Raw genomic sequence first — 22,116 nt, 5'->3', positions numbered from 1 at the left:
CGCACCGCTAGACAAGTCTTTTCTCCTTCCCAACAACGATGACGACCAGCAGATCAACACACACAGAATTTCAATGATTTTCCTTTTCGACTTGGCAAACTTGCTGCAGGTCTACTAACAGGTCAGGACGATGGTCATCGAAAAAAAAAACATACACTGGTATCAACCCATACAAAGATTGTAATTTCACGTAACACACATTTGATCATATTAGCACCTACCTTACTCGTACTCGCACAGATGGCCACATTTCGGACATTTTGGATTGTTCGAGAACCAATGCTTCAGATGCTGCAAGTGCCCTCCATGAGAACAGCCCTGGCACCAGGCGTACAATCCCCGAACCACCCCGTTGCAAACACTACATTTCGAGCTCTGCACAGACCGACATTTTCCACAATACCACCCAACGGCATTCAACAACGGCCTACCGCAGTCTCCGCAATTAGTATGCATCGTTGTCGACTGCTGATTCATGTCCGAAACTGTTCTAATCCAACTCAGGTTGATAATCTGCGTTGCCTCATTCCACAGTTGGTGGCGATGCAACAGCTCAACGTAGGACAGTAGCCAGTTTTCGTGGATGGATTCGTCGATTTGTAGACTGTGCCGACGATCACCCAGTGCAATCAGTATGCAGGTTGAAGTTTGTACATCTCCAATTTCTGTTTGTAAAGTTAGACAATCTGCCAGAACCTGGTGGGGTTCCCATAGCGGTGGATTAATTGGATTGCCTTCAGATATTTTCAAAAAAGAAGGTATATTTGGTGGTGGGGAACATTCCTGGGTATTATCGGCGCAGAGCTCCTTTCTGGGGCGTGCATGATGCAGATCGTGTGCGTTCATCAGATTGGATGAAGGAAAAGTATAGTCTTTTATAAGATCATGCGGTCCAGTGTACAGGAACCCATCTCGGAAACCTTTTATACAGTTAACGTTGTCAAAGGTCAGTTCTGTCTCGCCGAAAACGAAGTCGCAGCAGTTGGGTTCAATGTCGATTGATAGCAATTGGCCTTTTCCTGACAGCATAGTAGTCAAGTCGGCTTTAGGATTGAGAAATTCTAAGAAATCGTCAGATGAACTAGGAACGGGGCCCGCACTCCCTAGATTCGGATTGCTACCAGTTTTGTCGTCAACTGGTCTTCCCGAGCTCGATTGATTAGAGTTTTGTGCCATTAAACGGTTAGAGTGGCTTTGACTTGCGTTGGAGTTCCGTTGTTCTAGTTTTAAATTTGCTATGGAGCTGTATGCGTACAATTGGCTAATAAAGTTCCATAGGAAGCTAACGTTAGTTTTGCCGTAGTTTTTCGCAACAGAAGCATTGTGCGCACAAATGTCTGCTAATGAAGCTCCCGTTAGGATATACTCTTTGGCACAACCTTTGAGAGCGTGAAAGTCTTTCAATAAGGATGTTTTAGTGACATCTTTAACGTTGGTAGTTTGGCTCTTTGTTAGGAAATTGTACAAACTTGACTTAGCCAAATGAAACTGATCAGTCGAAGGTGGAGTTTTTTGTCTACTGCCTAGAAGACTGGTTTTCTGCACCGGTGGTGGCGTTGGAGGGCCCACTAGTTTCATTTTGTACGCATACAGAAGATCACCTTTGAAATTGAAGCTTGCTCCTTGCGGATTAGCTTTGATTGCTGGTCGCGATGCATCCTTGAAAACGTGTTTGAAAATGGTGGAATCTTTACTGGTGGAGAGCAAAACGTGCGAGTCGTTCCCCTTAAAAGCGATACCGGTGGTGACATTTGAATGTTCATTGAAAGAGGCGTATGGAATGAATGGCCTACGAACGTCCCATATATAGATGCTGTAGTCTACGACGAGGGCACAACTGGCAATGTGGTACATTTTATCGGGGCGCCAACGGACCCGACCCACCACAGCAATCGTGTGAATGCTGTATTCCAGTGAAACATTCTTTGGGTTTTCTAGTGATGAGTTTTTAGGATTGGTGTTCCAAATCTGTAAAAAGTATTGATGAAATGTCTGAACATAATGCTTTAGAGTGGGATTGATACCTTAATTTGCTTGTCTCTGCTTCCAGTGGCCAGCCACTGTTGTTGCGGATGCCAATCGCAGGTGTAGATTGGTCCACTGTGCGCCGTAAATTGGGAGGTGCAGCGATCATTTTTACGGATGTCCCACAGTTGAACTGGAAATTGTTGGAATAAGTGAGGACAATATATGATGAAGATGTATAAATTATATAATGGAAAAGCTTGGATGTAGGTCAGATGCAAATACAGTCGACTCTCTTTATTTTGACGTTCTATATCTAGATATCTCTCCCTATGTCGAAGGTTTTCGCGGTTTCTTCAACTCACATATATTTTTCTTTCTACATCTCTACATTCTCCCTATCGTCGATTTAATCAAATTTCTATGCTATACTAGACCACTTTGGGGCAATAATAAACACATCAATGTTTTGTTGCTTTTCATCGCAACGAGCTTCTTTCGATCTAGTACCCATCACATCAATTTTCCTTCCATTCCTTGATCTCTCCTAATCTCGATGGTCCCGCCAATACCGAGATGTGAAAAATTGACTGTAACACATGCTGTATCAAATTTATTGCACCCGAAGCAACAATAATGATTGTAACTTCTGACCCAGTTATCATAAACAGAAAGTTACGTCATTATGATACTAAGCACGAGTCTGTTGCGTGTGTTGATTTGTTCAAATAAGTATAAGTATATTTATTTGTTACGACAGGTTACCAGTTACAGGACTTTTACTTATAGGTCAAGAAAATTTGATTGGGAATTACATTAACAATGGACATTTTGAAGTTACAAAGTGGCATTAGAGTGGTATAGCTCAGCGGTTCTCAACTGGGGTACATGTACCCCTGGGGGTACCTTTGCTGGCCCCAGGGGGTACCTCGACCAAAAATCCGTAATGGCGGACGTATTACAATTCCAATCAAAACTAATTTATGAAGTTTTGATACTTCTGCATATTTTTATTTCATAACTTTGTCTCAAACTTTTGGCGATCAATGAATCAAAGTCGATTCAATCCTGTCTTCAACAGCCAGCACAGTGTATGAATGGCTGCGGAATAAAAAAATCAAAAGTACAAAACTTCGAATTAACAAATTGAAAAAAAAAACTCTTCAATGTAATCTACCTGATCAAAACAAAATGTTGAATAATATATTAAGAATATGCTTCGGAACTAAAATCTAGAGTCTAACAGTGCGAAAGTTGCGTTTCTCGGAACCCTTCTTCCAAGTAGCCGGGAAGCATTCACAGATAGAAATATGTTGTGGTTTTAATGTATTTTCATGCACACATTTGTAGCATACAAATAAGCGTAACAATCAATCTATCTCACTGATCTTTTAAATTGAAATAAATTTAAATTGTTCTTGCTTGTAAAATTCAGTCAAACTTAATTGAATATCGAATGCAATTTTACACGTCGTTGAATTTTCAAAACTATTTGCTATGATCCTCCTTTCAAAAGGCCCGAAAGCCTCCTTTCAAGAGGCCCGCACAGTGTAAAAATGTTACAGCATATATGATGTAACAAAAAGGCCCCGTTCGATTTGACTCATTTTCCCATCACTTTTTATAAATACAGGTTGTCATTAATATCGGGCTTGTATTCAATATTAAGTACAAGAAAAGGTTGTATGCAAAGATCGAGGTTATTGAACGCAAAAATGTGGGTTCAAATATTTCCATGTCACGTAATTTTCAGAATTTTTAACTGTGCGCAAGCCTCCTTTCAAGAGGCCTGGAAGCATTCTTTCAAGAGGCCCGGAAGCCTCCTTTCAAGAGGCCCGGAAGCCTCCTTTCAAGAGGCCCGGAAGCCTCCTTTCAAGATGCCCGGACGCCTCATTTCAAGAGGCCCGGAAGCCTCCTTTCAAGCGGCCTTGAAATCTCTTTTCAAACGGCCTTGAAATCTCTTTTCAAAAGACCTGGAGGCCTTTTGCCCCGTAAGCTTCCTTTTAAGACGCCCGGAAGCCTCCTTTTAAGAGGATCAGGAGCTTTCTTTTAAAAGGCCCAGAAGACTCCTTTCAAGAGTATCCTTTCACTAGGCACGAAAGCTTTCTTTCAAGAGACTGGCAAGCTTCCCTTCAAGAAATTCGGAATTCTCCTTTCAAGAGGCTCGGAAGCGTTCTTTCAAGTGTCTCAGAAGCGTCCTTTCAACACTCTAGGAAGCTTCCTTTTAAGTGGCTCAAAAGCCGCCATTAAAGAGGCTTGGTAGCCTCCCTTTAAAAAGCTCAGAGGCCTTTTACCAAGAGGCGCGGAAGCCTACTTGCAAGAGGTTTGGAATCACAGACTCGGAAACCTCCTTTCAAAGGGCTCGGAATTATTCTTTAAAGAGGGGCTACTTTAAAGAGGCTCAGAGGCGTCCTTTCAAGATGTTCAGAAGTCTCCTTTTAAGTAGCCGAAAAGCCGCCTTTAAGGGGGCTCGAAACCCTCACTTCAAGAGGATCGGAAGTCTACTTTCAAGATATTCGGAAGCTTGATGAATAAACGTAATTTTAATTGGGAAGTTTCACACAATAATGAAAATTTCTGCCCAACTTGTGGAGAGCCACATATTCCGTTAGTTTTTAGGTCCATTTTCACGGAGCTCGTGAGTTACGCTTATTTTCTTTTACAGCAAAAAATAGGGGGTACCTCAATTAATGCAAAAGTTGGAAGGGGTACCTCTCAAGAAAAAGGTTGAGAACCGCTGGTATAGCTAATTGAATTTATGATTTTAGGTAGAAGTTTTCCTTGAAAGTCGGTTGTTGTCGACTAGCCAATAAGGGAGATAATTCCAAGTAGAGGCTCCACTTATGAGAACACTTTTTCCACTTGATATCGTATGGTGCGGAATGATGAAAGTTCTTGCTCGAATGTTCGTTACTTTTTGGAGATGTTGATAAGTACGAAAGCAGCTCTCCCACGTAACCGCGCCGAAGGAAACGACATACACGAAAATATTAGTTCTCCAGTAAATCTTTCCCCATGATCGTATGCCGTAATACCACTGTGGTGTCCCGTTGACGAAAGCCGTAAACGAAACGTACGGCCAATTTGAAGCTTCGAAGTAGTTGCTGCTTCAATGTTGTTGCTGTCAGTGTAGGATAGTATACTATATCACAGTAGGTGTATTAGTGGAGTAATGACCGATTGTACGAGTTTCTTCCTCGTCGGTAAGTCCGCAGAGTACCGTAAACTCTCTTCACGACCTCGTTAACTTGTCCATCACAAGTCCCAAATTAATTACCTTGTCTGAGAGACAGATTGTTTCACCGCAGAAAACAATGTCAGTCTGCGGGATAATATTGCCTTCCTTACAAAAAACGATTCTTTGGGTTTTTTTTGGGGTTGGGTGAAAGAAAATTTTGCTCGGTCCATTCTTAAATTGAGCGTAAGTCTCGGTTGATACGGACTACCAGTCTGTTAATCTGCTCCACAGGTCCAGATATATAAATCTGGAGATCATCTGCATAGAGTTGGTATTTGCAATTCAAAACGTTCGGTAGGCTATTGATAAAAATGCTAAACAGAAAGGCACTCAGGCATGAGCCTTGCGGAGTTCTATCTGTTAGCCTCATTTCTGTAGAATTGGAGCGGTTGAGCTTGACGATTTGACTGCGTTGATCAAGAAAAGAAGAGATGAGTTGGAAAACCCAAATTCGCGGCTCAACTTAGCTTGGAGGATCCTATGCTTGACGCAATTGAACACCAGAGATAAATCAACCAGCATGGTCTGACTTAAATCGAGAATTTCAGCTCGGTAATATTTTTTACCGATTTCATACGGTAAAAAAAGATTTTTACTGAGTGCTCAGTTGATTTTGGTGAATTTACTGAGTTTTGCAATAATTCTTGCCGATCTCTCAGTAATTTAAAATTAAATACTGAGTTTCAGTAATATTTATTACCGACCAACTCAGTTGTAAGAAAATATTCTGTACTTGTCAAAAAATAAACCGATAACTCAGTAAAAATCAACGCGCTTTGCTGAATACCCGGTATAGTAAGATAGCGAGCACTCAGTTCCGAAACACGTGCTGCTTGACATGACGCCATATTTTTTTTTGCAAAAAGCCCTGCAGTCCGGTTTGCATACATGTGTTTTGTATTCAGTGCGTTATTAGTGCTGCTGGTACAAATTTGGTTCCGGGTGGTTCCGGTTTCAGGTAAGTTCAAAAATGTTTTGCCTGTATGACCCATCAGGAAACTTTTACCCTTTTACCAATTTGCAAAGTTAATATCAATAACTTATATTCATAAAGTTCCAGACAATGACCCGCAATGACCAACAATCGTACCGACAGTTTTTGCAGACGCTGCTTCGATCGCTGGATTGAACCGTTCAAAACAATAAATTGGAATTGAATTTATATAGTGTGTATTCAATGGATGTATTAAATAATAAATAAAATCAAAAATTCTCAATAATAGCTTTACTATTTACTACACAGTTAGTTTCTATTACCGAAATCGGTAAAATTTTACTGAGTTTTTGAACAGCTGACTTTACTCGGTAATTTTAAATGTTACTGATAACTCGGTAAAATTTCCAGCCCATGAAATGTTAAAAAATACCGACTAGGTCAGTAAGTCTTATTGCTGATTTTCGATACTTTTATTGTTTACTTTGGTTTACCGAAGATTACAGTACATTTTTTTTTCTTCAAAAAATGTTCCCCACAAAATTATTGCTTTCTTTAAAAAAAACACACGACGGTAAAAATCATCGTGTTATCAAATAACCCTATCTATCTGAATTGTTACAAAAGTTTGCTTTGAGTCTCATATACTATAGTTGTTTTGATCAGGTTTTGATGATTGCATCGTGGAACTCTGCGCTCCCTGGAAGGTCATGCGGTGTTATTATGTCCGATTGGGACTATATCGGTCAGCTGACATGAAAACCGCTCTTCCGCCTGCTGCCGTATGAAGTGTTCTCGCCGGAATTGTTCACGATCATTAGATGCAGCACCTGTAGTCGGAATATACAAGGATCATACCGCTTGTTCGCCTTGTTTCTGTTCTGCTTGCGTAAGTGATTTTTTTTAGTTTCAGCAGGCTCCAGTTCTACTACCAGCGGTTTTGTCAATTTAAGGATCCACGATATGGCCTTCCAGGGAGCGTTCAGTTCGTCGAGGTCTCGTGGCAAATACAATTTGCCAGAAGCTTGGAATAGAAAAACATGGCGGATTAAATGAAAATGTTTGACACAAAGGAAAGCTTAGTTGACGTTTAAGCTTTGAAGATTTTTTCGGTAAATTAAAAAAAACACCGGAATCTCGGTATTGACATTTACTGAGAAATCATTCTATTCAGTAAATATGCTTTTATTACGGAGAAGTCAGTAAGAATCATTATAGACGTCAGTAATCAAACAAATCTATTACTGGTCATCGGTAATATTTTGAAAAGTTACTGAGTTTCCGGTATTTTTTATGATTTACGGTTTGAAATCAGTAAAAGAAATTACCGAACAAGCAAACCGCTGTTAAGTGTGTAATTTACATTCCTTTTATTACTAATATTACCGAAGTCCGCATTACTTTTTGTAGAATCCCTCAGTATTTTTTACCGAGCGCTCAGTTATTTTGTACAGAACAACTCGGTAATTATTGACATTTCACCACCGGGCATGCAGAACCGGGACCTCGGTAAGTCTTCAAACTTTTTACTGAGGTAACTGCCGAGAGCTCAGCTGTTGAGAAATCGGTAATTTGATAACCGAGCTCGGTAAATTGAATTAAGTGTGTAAGTTGTTGTTACTATATCCTCTACGATAACCAGATTGGTAAGCAGCCAGCAAATGGGGGTTGCTGATATTTAGGTGGTCGAAAATTGCTTAAGCAAGGTTTTTGTCAAGGATTTTCGAAATTGATGCTTAGAACACTGATTGGACAAAAATCTTTGGGAGCAGTTGAGTTCGGTGATTTTGGAATCGGTGTTATCATTGCTTTCTTACAGGAGGACGAGAAAGTTTTTGCTGCATTTACTCCATTAAAGGCGTGTGTGAGTAGTGGAAGAACAAAGGGGCTCAATATCTTCACGAATGATATCGGGAGACCATCACTTCCAATGGCATTTGATGTTATCTCGAACATTTTTCTGGATACATCTTCGACAGTGGTGGGGCCAAAAACAAACATTTTCTGAACATTGATTGGAGGAGCTTCGGGTAGTAGTTGGTTTGCGTTATATTAATGTTTCGTAGCGTCTGGTGCCCTTCAGTAAAGAACTGATGTAAGGCTTGTTCGCGACAAAATCTGGACACAAAACTTTAAGAATAAAAATAAACTGCTGTTGGTTTATTTCGGTACGTTTTTTACTTCAAATGGCTTCATTCCTTATCGATGCTTCGATGTATGCACGAAACATGGTGACATTTGAATTTTCAAAGAAATAATACGTGCCGAAAGATCTGGCATCCTCAGTAGAATTTGTTTCGAGCTCGTATCCTTCTGGTGGCTCATAAAATCCGTTTTTGTTCTACTCTCTAACGTTTTAGATGTTGTCAAACAAGCATCGACAAATTTTAAAACGCTTTGAACCGAGACCCGAATTTCAATTGCGACTGCACACAATTCTTTCCGAACCTGCAATTCCTCCGACGCCATCTTTCACTTGGTACTTGTAACACTTATGAGAAATATATTTTCAGAAAGTACAGACATACATTCATCAATCTACGAAATAATTCACTTGTTGATGAGCTATTTCAAAAGTTATACGTGTTTAAAGGTGTCCAGATTATGTCGCGTACAAGCCTTAGTTGCCGCGTCTAGCCGGCAAGGAGTTCTGAATGAAGTTGCAACCGGGAGTTCGGAGTTTGAATTTACTTTTTGCGCTGTTATGCGTTCCTTCGCTTCGTAGATTGTTCCACAGTTGTTTGTCCAGAAGATCGTTTGAAAAGTTTTTTTCCAGCGTATTGTTTGTTGGCATTAAAGATTAGTGACTTTACTCTGTCGCGGGTACGCACGTACTCTTGCCACTCCTCTGAATCGATTAGGATTTCGAATGTATAGCGCGTAGGCGAGATTTCTAACTGCAATGGCTCGTTCAGTGTCATTGGTGATCCACGGAGTTTGTTTATCACGAAACTTGATGGTTCTCTCAGGAGCATGGACTTATAGGAGGGACAGCAGCTTGTCTGTCATCAGTTCCACCTTGCGATTGATGTCATTTGTGTGGTATAGATTGCTTGAAGATCAGCTGCTTGGAAACCCGCTTGCAGTTGAACTATGTTGGTTCTACGCATGTCGCGAACTATTATTTCTTGATGTGCGACTCGAGGTACTCGGATATCTGCGATCAGATAAATCACTCACTGATGCGAAATGGAACAACCGTATTGTGCTTTCGACTTGCGACGGGGAATCGGTCACCAATAGGTCATAGTTGTTGTGCTCTGTTCGGTAATACGTGTGGTGTCAGTTGGCAACACAGTGAGGTTGAAGAAGGAATGTATGCGACTTAAAGATTTTGCATTTCCACAAAGACGATTAGCAGCTACATTGATGTTGTAATCGCCGATCAGATATATCCTGTCAAAGTCGTATTCGTGTATGTCCAACAGTAGTTTTTCGTAGTTTTGGGCGAATAATGGGTTGGATCCTAGCGGATTGTACACAGCTAAAACACATATATGATGGTTGTTGATTTTGGCTTGGACTGCCAAATATTCTACTCTAGTACCAATGTCGTTTCATGGTTCGTGTGTGGAACTAATTATCGGCGTAGTTTTGATTCCCTTTCAAACATTTAATCCGATCCCACCGAATGATCCTGTTCTGTTGCCGCGTCTAGCCGGCAAGGATTGCTGAATGAAGTTGTAACCGGGAGATCGGACGCCCTATGGGGGATGACGGTCAAAGCATGGTTTCCGTTACGCCGAAAAAATGATATTGAGGAATTGAGAATAATTTTGTAGATACATAGGAGGAATCTGTACCTACTGCGTCGAATAACACAGAGGAGTTGTTTCTGTCGTCTGCTGGCTTTGTTAGTTCAACAAGATGCTCGACGCTCTCAATTCGAGTGTAACGAGTTTGATGTGGTAGCTGGACAGAAACCGAACCGTTGCGAACGAACACGGACTGAATCAACTTCTTATGTTTCAGCCTCAAAGCCAAATTGCGTATCAGAAAGATAGTAATGGGAAGCACTTAGTTGAGCGTAAACCTGTAGTCCAAAGTAAAATCCACGGAGATCTGTGACACCTTGACAGCATTGTACCACAGACGAACAGACGTAACACTAGAGGAATTACCATCGACCATGACTTAATCCATCAATTTGAATTTGATTGATTGCGCGTTTCACAGCTAGAGGCACTAGCGTCGTATAATCCTTCGAGTTTGACATTTCACTCTAGCGCCTTCTGGTGACAGTGTCATACGAAACATGGACTTAACCACGAGCGTCTTCTTTTTCCACGATTCTTCTTCTTTTCGCTCGAAAAAATGACATCCGCTGCGGGCCGATGAACATTTCAGTGAACTCGATGATTTTAGTTCACCGGATGTTCACGTTGATGTTCATTTTTTGTAAACTTTGCCCTCAGATGAGGTTTTCTTCTTACTGAAAATCGACGCGTGACGTCATCGTGGTTTAGTCCATTGTTTCGTGTAACCACAGAGAACAGACGGTGAAGCTGCACTCGCCATGTTGTGATAACTTTTTACTGTTCATTTTGAAATAACTTTGGAATGTCGACGTTATTCCGTGCAGAATCAGCGCTAGCGTCATCAAAAACTGCCACTGCGCGCTAGTGTCGTTATGCATGCAAGAGCATACCAGCGCCATCGTGTTGTCAAAATGAGATTGTGAATTGCAATGTAGACGTCGGTGGCGTTGCGATTCGGTGAGTTTGTTTACACATGTTTTGCAAGAAATTTTGTTCGAGCCTTCATGTCTGTTCTCTGTGGTGTAACATGCTCGCAAGATGGTGGTAGAGGAGTTGAGCGATGAATTTTTCAGAAAAATGTTCAAGCTGTGTCTGAAACTCGAATATGCATATGTACAACATGTGATAGATGCGACCCCAGTACGCTAGACAGGTGCTTTCCCTACTACCGAAACAATAATTCACAACATGTGACATCAGGTAGGCATGCCAAGGAAACTAAGGAGTTTTTCTATATCCCTCTCAACAAAGGAACTAGAAATTTATTAAATGGAAAGCACTGGAAATATTTGGTAGAAAAAAGAAATACTTAAGTTGAAACATCTGAAAACAGAAGCAGTCACAATAACCATGGTCAATCCCGTAACACGGTAGATCACTTTGACGTAGTGTGTTGCGGTGTAAGATCTACCAAACAGAGCCCTAACCTAATCCATTTTTCTAGCTAGGGCAATAAGTTGTGATAATTAAGGATTCATCGTATTTAGTCCTCGCTACCAACAGCAGTCTCAGAAATAAAACATAATTAATGTTACCTTGCAGACAGTTGAAAGACTCGAATTCCTCTTGTTTGAGGCTAAACTGTATGCAGCGGAAACAACTTTTCAAGCAATTAGTAACAAAACCTCGGTACCCGGTCCTAGGCTGAACTGACTGCTGGAAAAATCGAGTTAGGGGTTTAAATACGTACTAACTCTTCTTGAACTGGTGAACAATGGTAGTGAGAGGAACACACGGAAGTTCTTATTACTGAACGAATTCTCTTGCTTGAAATAGTCTTGTAGACAGAGCTAAATCCCGGATTTTCATTGTTTTACTGGTGATATTCTAGAAGCAAGGACAAAAGAAACAAGGATGTGGCTAGGGCTCCGATGCATTGCCAAAAACAGTATCACTGTTCTGTTTTCTCAAGAAAGGATTGATTTCCTATTGATAAGGGGCGTGCCTTCAATGGGATTGCTCTCTATGAAGGGTCTAAATAGCGGGACCTTGTCATGGTGGTCTTGAGAAAACAAAACAACAACTGTATTGAAACCGATACTGCATTGCTTCTCAATAGCACTGGAGTAATTCGACATGCACTTAAACACTAAGAATACTGGTAACGCTACAATAGATCTAATAACCATGGTCAATTGATCAAAGAGCAAAAATTTGTAGGGATCCTGTAAATTATCAGAATAAAATATCTATACCTTCTTCTTCTTCTTCTTCTTCTTATTGGCATTATATCCCCACACTGAGACAGAGCCGCCTCGCAGCTTAGTGTTCATTAAGCACTTCCACAGTTATTAACAGCGAGGTTTCTAAGCCAGGTTACCATTTTTGCATTCGTATATCATGAGGCTAGCACGATGATACTTTTATGCCCAGGGAAGTCGAGACAATTTCCAATCCGAAAATTGCCTAGACCGGCACCGGGAATCGAACCCAGCCACCCTCAGCATGGTCTTGCTTTGTAGCCGCGCGTCCTACCGCACGACTAAGGAGGGCCCCAAATATCTATACCTATATATCTTATATCTTCTATCTATATATATAAAAATGAATTTCTGTCTGTCTGAACCTTATAGACTCGGAAACTACTGAACCGATCGGCGTGAAAATTTGTATGCGTAGGTTTTTGGGGCCAGGGAAGGTTTTTAAGATGGTTTGAGACCCCTCCCTTCTTTGGAAAGGGGGGCTCCCATACAAATGATACACCAATTTTTTCATAACTCGAGAATTAATCATGCAAATGGAACCAAATCTGGCATGTAGAGGTTTCGGAAGGGAAGAAAACAAATGAAAAAGAAATTTTGACATAACTCGATAACTAATCAGAGTATACCGTGAAGTACCCTAATTTCGCGCACTTAAGATCTGACAAAGTTAAAACGTTCATTAAAAACCCAGATTAATCCACCTAGCGGCGATGATGCCTTTCTCGTGCATCGTAAAATGTACTGAAAAAATCACATAAGAAAGGTCAAAAAAGCACTTAAGGGAAATAGATCGCATATTTTCTATCATTTTACATGTTTTTGCATTAATTACTATGCATTCCCACCATTTCTGAAAAAAATATTTTTTTTCGATTTTAAAATTCTTTTTTCCAAGTGGGGACCCTTGGGAAAAAAAAACAATGATTTTTCAATAATTCCGAAATGCAATGCCCGATCAGGCCAATTTTCAATAGCAAACAATGGGACCGCATTCCCCGTCGAATGCAACTTGTTGCGAGTAAATCGGGTAATGCTATGTTCCAAAAAGTGTGTCTACAAAATTTGTACACATACACACATACACACACACACACATACATACATACACACAAACAGACATCACCTCAATTCGTCGAGCTGAGTCGATTGGTATATAACACTATGGGTCTCCGAGCCTTCTATCAAAAGTTTGGTTTTGGAGTGATGTTATAGCCTTTACGTATACTTAGTATACGAGAAAGGCAAAACATGTAGTGGGCATTTGGAAACATTTGCTACTGCATCACGTAGTAGAAGGATTCTAGGTTCTCAAAAAAATGTTACTTGCAAATTTGGCTGCTATTTTTAAAAAAATTCGGTATGAATCTAAGACCGTTGTATGCTCCTTATTTCGCGCAACAAAATAGGATAGATCCTAATTTCGCGCAAAAGTGTTCCTAACTTCGCTCATGCTTGGAATTGAATATCGCTATTGGTTTGATGAAATATAATCAATTAACCAATTGTTCAAAATATGCAGATAACGGTATCAGACAGCCGTCAGTGACCCATTCTTTATGCCTATAAACGGTATGTGCCTATATTTCGACCCCGGAGCTTTGCTTAGATTTTACTTCAAGTCATAATTCCTAAAATATACCTGTCATAAGACGAGTTTATACAATCCTATTGAATTCCACCACTTAATTGTATCTTGACAGATACGTATTTCGACCTCAAAAGTAAGGCCGTCTTCAGTGTCTCGTACTAGACAACTCGGGATTGTATAAACTCGTCTTATGACAGGTGAAAACATTCCACTAAAAAGCTCAAAATAATTTTCTTATCCTAAAATATAGTTTTCTTCTGAAATAAAAACCATTTTTTAAGAAAAAAAAAGCATTGTATGACAAAGTTTAGCTGGTGTATAAAAAAAGTTAAAATTTTCGAAACGTCATGAAAGGAAGTCTTTAATTTCGCTATCTCTTACAAAGGACATCTTCAAATATGTGTTTTATACAAGACATCTTCAATATTATATACATTATCGAAAAAGCTGCTGTAGTTTTATCTTAAGTTTAGCATCATTTTACACATCGCACATTTTAGCATCATTTTACACATCGGATTTGATAGCTATTGCAGGCACTGATCTATAAGATTTTTCAAGTCAACATTAGTCGATGTCGGTGGTTATCCGCCTGAAAATTAGATAAAAAGCGTATGGGAATGAACTCTTCGGGTTCTATTCAGTGTAAAACTGTCCTGTGTATTATATTGCTTTTGTTTCATTAGAATGTTGCAAATGAAACTGCGCAACACCAATAAACGAAATTAGGCACCATAATTACTCTCATATACCTAATTTAGCGCACAAAGCAAAAGTCTAAATAAGCATAAAATACATAAAATTTTACACTTTTCAATAGTAATGACGAATAAACATATCCAACAAAGCATAATGGATATCGTGCAAACTCAAACTTCGGACGCTTAAGCACTTTCTGATATACAATCATCCTGTTTACTCACATTTTAAATCACACCGTTTAAATCACCATTGCAATCACTAAGTATAGTATTCATCTTTAAACTACGTGTTTAATATGTGCAAGATATTGCGAAGAATGTTTGCAATTTATGAAAATGTCCGGCATCTGTTTGATTCAAACCTCGGACAGCAGATCCACAACAAAAACAAACGAAGAATACAAATCTGGACCGCAATAGGCGTTTGGTTGAAAGAAAAGATATTTTAGTTACTAGATAAAGATTGTCGCTTCGGTTCCCTTTGTTCTGCTGTCCGAAACATGTGTGGTACATACCTGTCAAATCGTATTGATTTTACTTCTTTGACATTTAGCTCCCCTATCCTCTAACTACTAACTAAAATATCTTTTGTTGAAAGTGAATTCAAATCTGCATCGCGGTACACGGTTAGATGACTTTACCCATTAATGGGTACTATGTTATTGTTGATACAGACGCGATTCGCTGGTTGGGCCACGACCTCGGCCCAACTAACGAATTCGGTTTTTTAGTTGGGTCAACTGACAGCCATTTGAACACGTGTATTTCGACTTGAACATCACAAATGATGTCAAGTGACGCCCAATCCCGTTTTTCGTGTTTATTGAATTTTGACGTACGGTTGCTTTTTAGTTGGGCCATTGCCCAACCAGCGGAGACCCAACTAAAAAGTGACCCAAGTATTAAGATCCCAACCAGCGAATCCCGACTGTATTATTCCCACCGTGAAAAATTCACCCATTTTCTTTAAAAAGCGCCACTTGAACTTGAACTTGAACTTGATTGACTGCTCGTAGTTGCTACTCCATTATGACCAGATCAGCTGTTCTTGCACAGGGAACCAACAGATGTTTGCTTGGGACTAGCACACATCTTCAATGTACAAGTACTGGTGATCTCATTTGTTAGGTCATACTGGCGCCTGCCACGTCAGAATGCAAGTCAATGTAGGGAAGGGGGAGGAAATGATGATGCAATCACTCGCCCACTGCAAGCCGAATATACCTCTGCACTTGCCACGAGTTCATGCGGAATTTGTTGGAATTTCTGGGTTAGGTTGTAGAGGCAGAGGTCCGTCTTGGTTAACGAGCTGCCAATGTGATAGATAGGAGAAGGTAACTGATGGAATTTCTAATTGGATGTAGGAAACGAGCTCTATAGTTCATTTCCAATTCTAGCAGATTACTGTTAGAATACTCAAGTTGAAGGTATAGGAATAGTAATGGAAACGTTATGGAAAGTCTATTTCCAGTTCTAGCGATTGCTAGAACATGAGAAATAAATAGAAAGATACAAAGTAGGAGAATGGAACGGACCTGGGATTGAACCCACGACCTCCTGCGAATGAGGCAGAAGCAGTAGCCATATGACTACCAAGCCCGCTTCCATTTTCTTTAAAAAGCGCCACTACCCATTAAAATGGGTGGAAAAATGGTGGGAATAATATCAACAATAACATAGTACCCATTAATGGGTAAAGTCATCTAACCGTGTAGGGAATAAAAATAGGAACGAATGAAAATCGAAATCGCAAGTAGGCTGGACAGAAAAAAAAAACTTTTGAAGAGTTTGTTGGTTTTACTTGGGCTAAATAAAAAGTGTTTTTACGTTACGGTGTTGGTGATTTTTAGTAAAAATAAATGCCGGGTCACGACAAAATTGCCAAGTAGACGGCTTCTTAACGCAAATTACGCATAAGAAATACATACCAGTTCCATTTTCGGATACCGCTGCAAATGTGTTGGGGGCATGTGGGCTGAACTTCACGTCCCGCACGCTTTCCGAGTTGCTAAAATAAGTGTTGATCGCCGTCTTGTCACTCCGCATATCGAAACATTTGATGGTACCATCCTGCGAGCCAGATATCAGCAGATTTGATTCAGTTCCGTGAAAGGCCACCGAGTGAGCTGTTCGTTCATGCTCATTGTAAATCAGCAGCTGCTTCTGACGGCCAAACTTGGATAAGTCCCACACCGACACCACCCCGTTGGTGGCTGCGGTAGCCAAGATGTTCGAATCGAGTGAACTCCACGCGACGTCGTTCGACGAGTAGCTAAGGTTTTGGTTCTTCCCGCCGCGCATATTGCAAACCTCCGTGAATCCATCGTTTTCGATGGAAAACACTTTCAGCAGACTGCGTCCAGCTACGGCTATTTGCGTACTTTCGCGATTCAAAGCAAGTGCATTCGCGTGCCCATCCTGGCAGATTCGAATTGAGCTTGTGCGTTCTTCATTCATGGAGCTGAAATCTAACGAAGGTTAACTTTTTGATCAAAAAAAATTCACGAAAAACTGCGTTGCGATCGAGGCGTATTTTTGTTGTTTTGATTAATATTTTTGTTATCGCGCACTCTGCTCTATCAGCTGATTGGGCTGATTGTGAGTGACACTCACTTGACTATATAGCACAGACAAACACACGTAACACTGGATTTAATACTCATCGACCATGAAATTCAATAAACGTTTTAAATTCTGTTGATTTCGAGTACCACATTATAAGAGACATTTCTCACTAGCGCCTTCTGTTGATATTTCGTACTTAACTTTATTTCGTGTAACATGCACGTAAGATGGTAAAGTAACTGCAGTAAACTGAGCGATAGATTTTTTTTGGAAATATTCTAGCTGTTACGTCTCTTTGTCTATGTTTATAAGAAGGAGAATGAAGGGAACTCACTGGATTTGTAATCATAATTTGATACATGATATCTCATTTCAAGCAAGTTAAGCAACTCGTGCCAACTCTACACCTAGCTGCATCTCTCATTTTGCAAAATCGAAGCACAACCATTGACAGATTTTTAGGGTTTTTTACAGTAGAGGAACAGAGAGAAGCGACATGTTTCACACAACCCTGACATTTTCCACCAGGAGGGAAAAGCAGAATGCTTCGATTCGACCTCGCGAAGTCTGTCGTTTTTCGTGTATTTTCTCGTTTTGTATTTCTTATACCTTATGTTGTAGACGGTGAGCAGTGAAATCGTAAATCATAATGACTTCAATCGATCTGGAAGATCCCGATTTGATGTTGGCCCACCAGCTTCAGGATCAATTCGACCGTGAAGCAGTGGAAATCAGTTCTGGCGAAGAGGATCAAGCGATCAATATTTCGGATGACTACCAGCTGGCCGTTGAGCTCCAACGACACTTCAACGAAGAGGCAGTTGAGCTGTCCGACGATGACGATGTGGTGCAAGCGGTGGACATTCCAACAGCATCCGGAAGTGCCACTCCACGTGCCCCAACAGGAACTTCTACTACGGTTATTGAAGAAGATACGATGGTATCCGGTTCGGAGGTTAGGCCTTCTCGAGCGGAGCGATTTGAGTTGAATCCGGATGAATACTTTATCGAAGAATTGCAAACCTACGTCGATTCAGAGAATAACTTCGAGTGGAAGTTTATTGAGGTCATGCCGAACATTAAGGCCATTTTTATGCGATTGGATGAATTGTTTTTTCAATCCCGTTTCAAGTCGAAAAACTTCAATGTGATTTGGAGTCAGGCCATTGGTGAACAATGTACCAATCGAAACTTCAATGATGTTAATGGACGCTACACGATAGCTTTGAATGAAACTTTGCTTGTTCTGAGACCAAGAATCGAGATCATCAGTATTCTGCTTGTAAGTATTCTGCCTCATTCTACTTCTTAAATCTGTATCGTACATCCTTATTTAGAGAGATTCCGGTGCGGCTGCAAAGCAAGACTGAACTGAAATCATTTTCGATTCACTCTAGGAAATTTCTCAGTTTGGAATTTTCTTAACTTCACTGGGAAGAATAGCTGTAGAGATTCGATCTTGATAAAAGCACATCTTCTCTGTCCCGGTAACCAATGAGGTTCAACCGAGGTGCGATTATTGCTAGTTGAAAAAAAAAACTTGATTTGAAAGTGAAGACCATTATTAAAGGATCATATAGTGCTGTCCAATGAGCAGCTCGAAGTAGCTCGAAGTTGTTCCCGTCCTGCTCGTTCTTTTTTGTCAACAAACGGGCATGAGCGTGACAGGAACAACTTCGAGCTACTTCGAGCTGCTCATTGGACAGCACTATTGTTGGTCTCCGAATAAACTATCATAAATTTTATTTTTTTGCGAGGTTCCTAATTTTTTGGTGGGGGTTTGTTGTGTTTAAAGTTTCAGGGAGAAAAGGGTGCCAAAAATGTTTTACGTCAAATTTCAATTATACGAATATGTATCTTTTGTTCAAACTTATTTTTCAGCATGAAATGATTCACGCTTACCTTAAACTCGAAGGCGTGACAGAAACCAACAATGGTCATGGAGCAAACTTCCGAAAGCTAATGGTGTTCTTGAACCGATCGCTGCAGACAACAATTTCATTCAGCCATCGTTTGACAAACACGAACACCATCTGTCGAACGCAGTGGTATCGATGCACTGGAATCTGTCACAACTATAAACCGTTCAATGGATTGGTCCGATGTGCTGAAGATGAACCTGGTCTGCACAACGAGTGGTGGAAATCCCATGCTGAAAATTGTGGAGGGACGTTCTACAAACTATATGAAATGAGCCGCATCGTGGACGGTGAGGTATCAACTCGGTTCGCGGTTAACGTGAGATATATGAAGCCGAAACGGGAGAACATTCGGGGCCGATTCAAGTCTCAACTTGTACCGAAGGAATCCATTGACTTAACCAGTGATCGTCCGCGAGTGATTCCAACAGTGACCGAAACCATTCCGCTAGATGATGAAGCCTATACAGCGGAGGATACCAAGGCTGCGGATAAATTCATCCAGTACTTCAACCGCTCGGTTGCGTTGACACGCGACACTTATGACATGCAATGCCCAATTTGCCAGGAAAGAGTTAAGAGAAAGCTGTTTAGCGATCACATAGATGGTTGCAAAGGTGTGGTTCAGCAGATCAATTGGAAGCGACCAGGAGCAAAGATCGTACAGGATGGTATAGTTGAGCATCGAGTGGGGTTACACGTTCCCTTTCGTCCCCCTGGAAGTGGTGGTCGAAACAACGATGAAAGGCCTCTAGGATCTTCTTCTACTATTGGTGATTACCAACGTATCAAGAGACAACGATTTTTCTAAAGCGAATGCTGTAGTCTGGTTACGCAGGTTGATCTGATTTTATTATTTATTCTTATAATGAATGGAGCTTTATTGATCATCATAGGCTCCAGTTTTTTTTTAAATATACCGTGAAAGTACCATATTCTGTGCACCTATAGAACCTTATTTTGCGCACTTCGTAATAGCTTATAAAAAGTGAAATATGTATTGGAGTAGTTTCGCAAAATGTTGCATAAATGGGTAAAATCAACAGCTACGTGTAGAATAAGGGACGTTCAAGGTATTTGTTCAAAACATTTTCGAATAATAATTTTGGTTTTCTCCGTTTACTATCGTCTTATTCAGTTGTGTATCCCGAAATCATCAATTTTAATTTTATCATATTAAATTCAATAAATAGTAGCTGATAATTAGGTATAATATTATTAATATATATGGTCGGGGTTCTGCCAAAATCACACCAAGCGCCACTGAAAAATTTCCAATTTTTCTGCAAAAGTTTTCGTGTAACAGATTCAGTTAATCACAAATCGCATCATACATCGTTCGAAGCCATAACTGAGGATATTCTACAACAAATGTACGCATGATTGGACATAAAATATTTTCCGTTTTCCTTTTGTGAGCAAAATATCACAAGTCAGTCAAAAATCCGCTTGGTGCGGTTTGGCTGAATCCCGACCATATAAATATGAAAACACATAATCTTGAAGAAATTTTGTTTTCTTTAATGCGTTTTTCTAATGCATTTAATGCCAGTACCAAAGAAGAAGATGGAAAAAGCGCTCGATGATGTTTGGATTACAACCACAATCACGCTCTACGCACGGTACCGCTACATATGGATTGAGTGAGTCGATTGAGTACATTCCAAACAGCTGATTGTGCCGGTTGTTGCAACTCCATTCCAAAACATAAACAAACAGGTACTCACGGCACTCACTGGTCAAATCGATGCCGGGTGCAGAGTGCATGCATCAAAACAATCCCTTCAGAAACGGTGCCACACTGAAACAAACTCAAGGAAAAATAATGAATATGATTTTATAGGCCTTTTCATGTGACACTGCCGAGACTGAACTTGTTTATAACCGCTGAACAGATCATGCAAACCCGCACTGTCATAAAAGAACTGTCGATTTAGTACCAACATTTTGAATGGGTGAAACTGCTTTAGTAAACTAGAGCTTATCACGTCACTGGTGGGCTAATTTGAGCCCACCCACGCAATCCAACACTATTGATGGGAGCAGTGAAACCTCTTCTTTCATTGAATGGCGCTGGATCGCATGGGTGGGCACCAATCGAGGGGCTGTCAACTTACGTATTTACGATTCATCTGCCTGAATTGACAAGGCGTGTTGAGGAATTATTTTGAATTTTCGTATTTTTCGCCGTATTGATGTATTTTTGTATTGTGGTGTATTAAGTTCATCCACGTTCATCGTTAATTGTATTTTCCGTGAATTTTTCACCGCGAATTGTATTTTTTGCGTATTGTTGAAGGTATTTTTTCATTTCGCGTTCTCATCTGTCAAAATTAAATTAAATTGTTTTCTTCACGTTCGACGTTAAGATCATTTCTATACATTTTTATCGCCAATCAAATGAAAACATTTATTTACGATAATGGAATATTATTGGTATATTTACAGTATGAAGACATTGTTTGCTATGTGGACATCGAGATTAATATTTAAAAAATGAGTGAACGGTGAAAGCATCAACAATATTATGGCTACGTTCTTATCATTCGGCAACCCATTGGAAAAGATTTCGCTTCCAATTACATTTGCCATCGTCTTCGAAGGTTGAATACGTTGAGCAGCCAACTTAAGAGATGTTTCAGTCATCTTGTGCTGTAAATGAGTGGTTGTTTACCAACATAAATAAACTTACAATATTAATAATCAACGTACCTTCAAGAACATATTCTCTGGCATTTTTTTGGTAACTCACGCAATAGGTTCCAGTGTCCTGTGACAACCAGGAAACCGTGTGGATTTGCCATACAAAATATGGAAGTTTTCGGCTAATTTTACAAACTCCTATAATGTTTACAAGCAAAGGATTCCAGCTAGACTTTGTACATATTCATCCGAAATTATCTTTTATACATAGTGGGGAGCGAATCCCACAGCTGTCACATTTTCTAAATATATATAGATTGGTTCCCAACAAATCTTCCTCCATGCTATTCCAAAAGGAATTATCAATGTCCAGCTCGGTTACCGTCGGCGGGGGTGACAATGGGTCAAATGGGGGTGAGAATGGGTCACTGTTTCAACTACTTAGAATGCTTGTAGAATGGATTTAATGTATCTGAGGGCAAGAAGACTAAAATATAAGAGACCTTTTGGAACGATTTTGCTCTACGACCTCCAGATTAATATTTAGGAAGCTCGTAAAAATGAGTGAAAGGATCAAAAATGTTATGGATCACGTTCGTAT

At 40.2% G+C, this 22,116-nt stretch overlaps 2 protein-coding genes across 3 annotated transcripts; one reads left to right on the top strand and one right to left on the bottom strand.

The window, feature by feature from the left end:
• LOC134225481 (GATOR2 complex protein WDR24) lies at positions 1-16,976 on the bottom strand. 2 transcript variants are annotated; one of them, XM_062705586.1, is made up of 4 exons: positions 16,317-16,976; positions 2,025-2,158; positions 222-1,968; positions 1-103 (listed from the first exon to the last, which is right to left on the bottom strand). In XM_062705586.1, exons 1-3 carry the CDS (start codon positions 16,843-16,845, stop codon positions 223-225), a joined length of 2,409 nt encoding a protein of 802 aa, XP_062561570.1. In that variant the 5' UTR covers positions 16,846-16,976; the 3' UTR covers positions 1-103; position 222. The 2 variants fall into 2 exon arrangements, with proteins under 2 accessions (XP_062561570.1, XP_062561569.1); XM_062705585.1 differs by lacking the exon at positions 1-103 and having other exon boundaries at positions 163-1,968.
• A 451-nt stretch (positions 16,977-17,427) lies between these two features.
• LOC134225676 (uncharacterized) lies at positions 17,428-19,994 on the top strand. The gene is made up of 3 exons (XM_062705945.1): positions 17,428-17,518; positions 17,575-18,235; positions 18,835-19,994. Exons 2-3 carry the CDS (start codon positions 17,603-17,605, stop codon positions 19,681-19,683), a joined length of 1,482 nt encoding a protein of 493 aa, XP_062561929.1. The 5' UTR covers positions 17,428-17,518; positions 17,575-17,602; the 3' UTR covers positions 19,684-19,994.
• The last annotated feature ends 2,122 nt before the right edge of the window (positions 19,995-22,116 follow it).

The sequence above is a fragment of the Armigeres subalbatus genome, chromosome 3, assembly GCF_024139115.2.
Source record: "Armigeres subalbatus isolate Guangzhou_Male chromosome 3, GZ_Asu_2, whole genome shotgun sequence".
Classification (NCBI taxonomy): Eukaryota; Metazoa; Arthropoda; class Insecta; order Diptera; family Culicidae; genus Armigeres; species Armigeres subalbatus.
The sequence above is the reverse complement of the archived record's forward strand: the minus strand, read 5'-3'. Positions and strand labels throughout refer to the sequence as shown.

Excerpts from the sequence above, each read along its gene's own strand:
- LOC134225481 (XM_062705586.1), bottom strand. The coding sequence starts at position 16,845 with ATGAATGAAGAACGCACAAGCTCAATTCGAATCTGCCAGGATGGGCAC. Across the intron at positions 2,159-16,316 it reads GGTATCCGAAAATGGAACTG|TTCAACTGTGGGACATCCGT; the intron begins GTATGTATTTCT and ends AACAATTTCCAG. Across the intron at positions 1,969-2,024 it reads GCAGAGACAAGCAAATTAAG|ATTTGGAACACCAATCCTAA; the intron begins GTATCAATCCCA and ends TACTTTTTACAG.
- LOC134225676 (XM_062705945.1), top strand. The coding sequence starts at position 17,603 with ATGACTTCAATCGATCTGGAAGATCCCGATTTGATGTTGGCCCACCAG. Across the intron at positions 18,236-18,834 it reads AGATCATCAGTATTCTGCTT|CATGAAATGATTCACGCTTA; the intron begins GTAAGTATTCTG and ends CTTATTTTTCAG.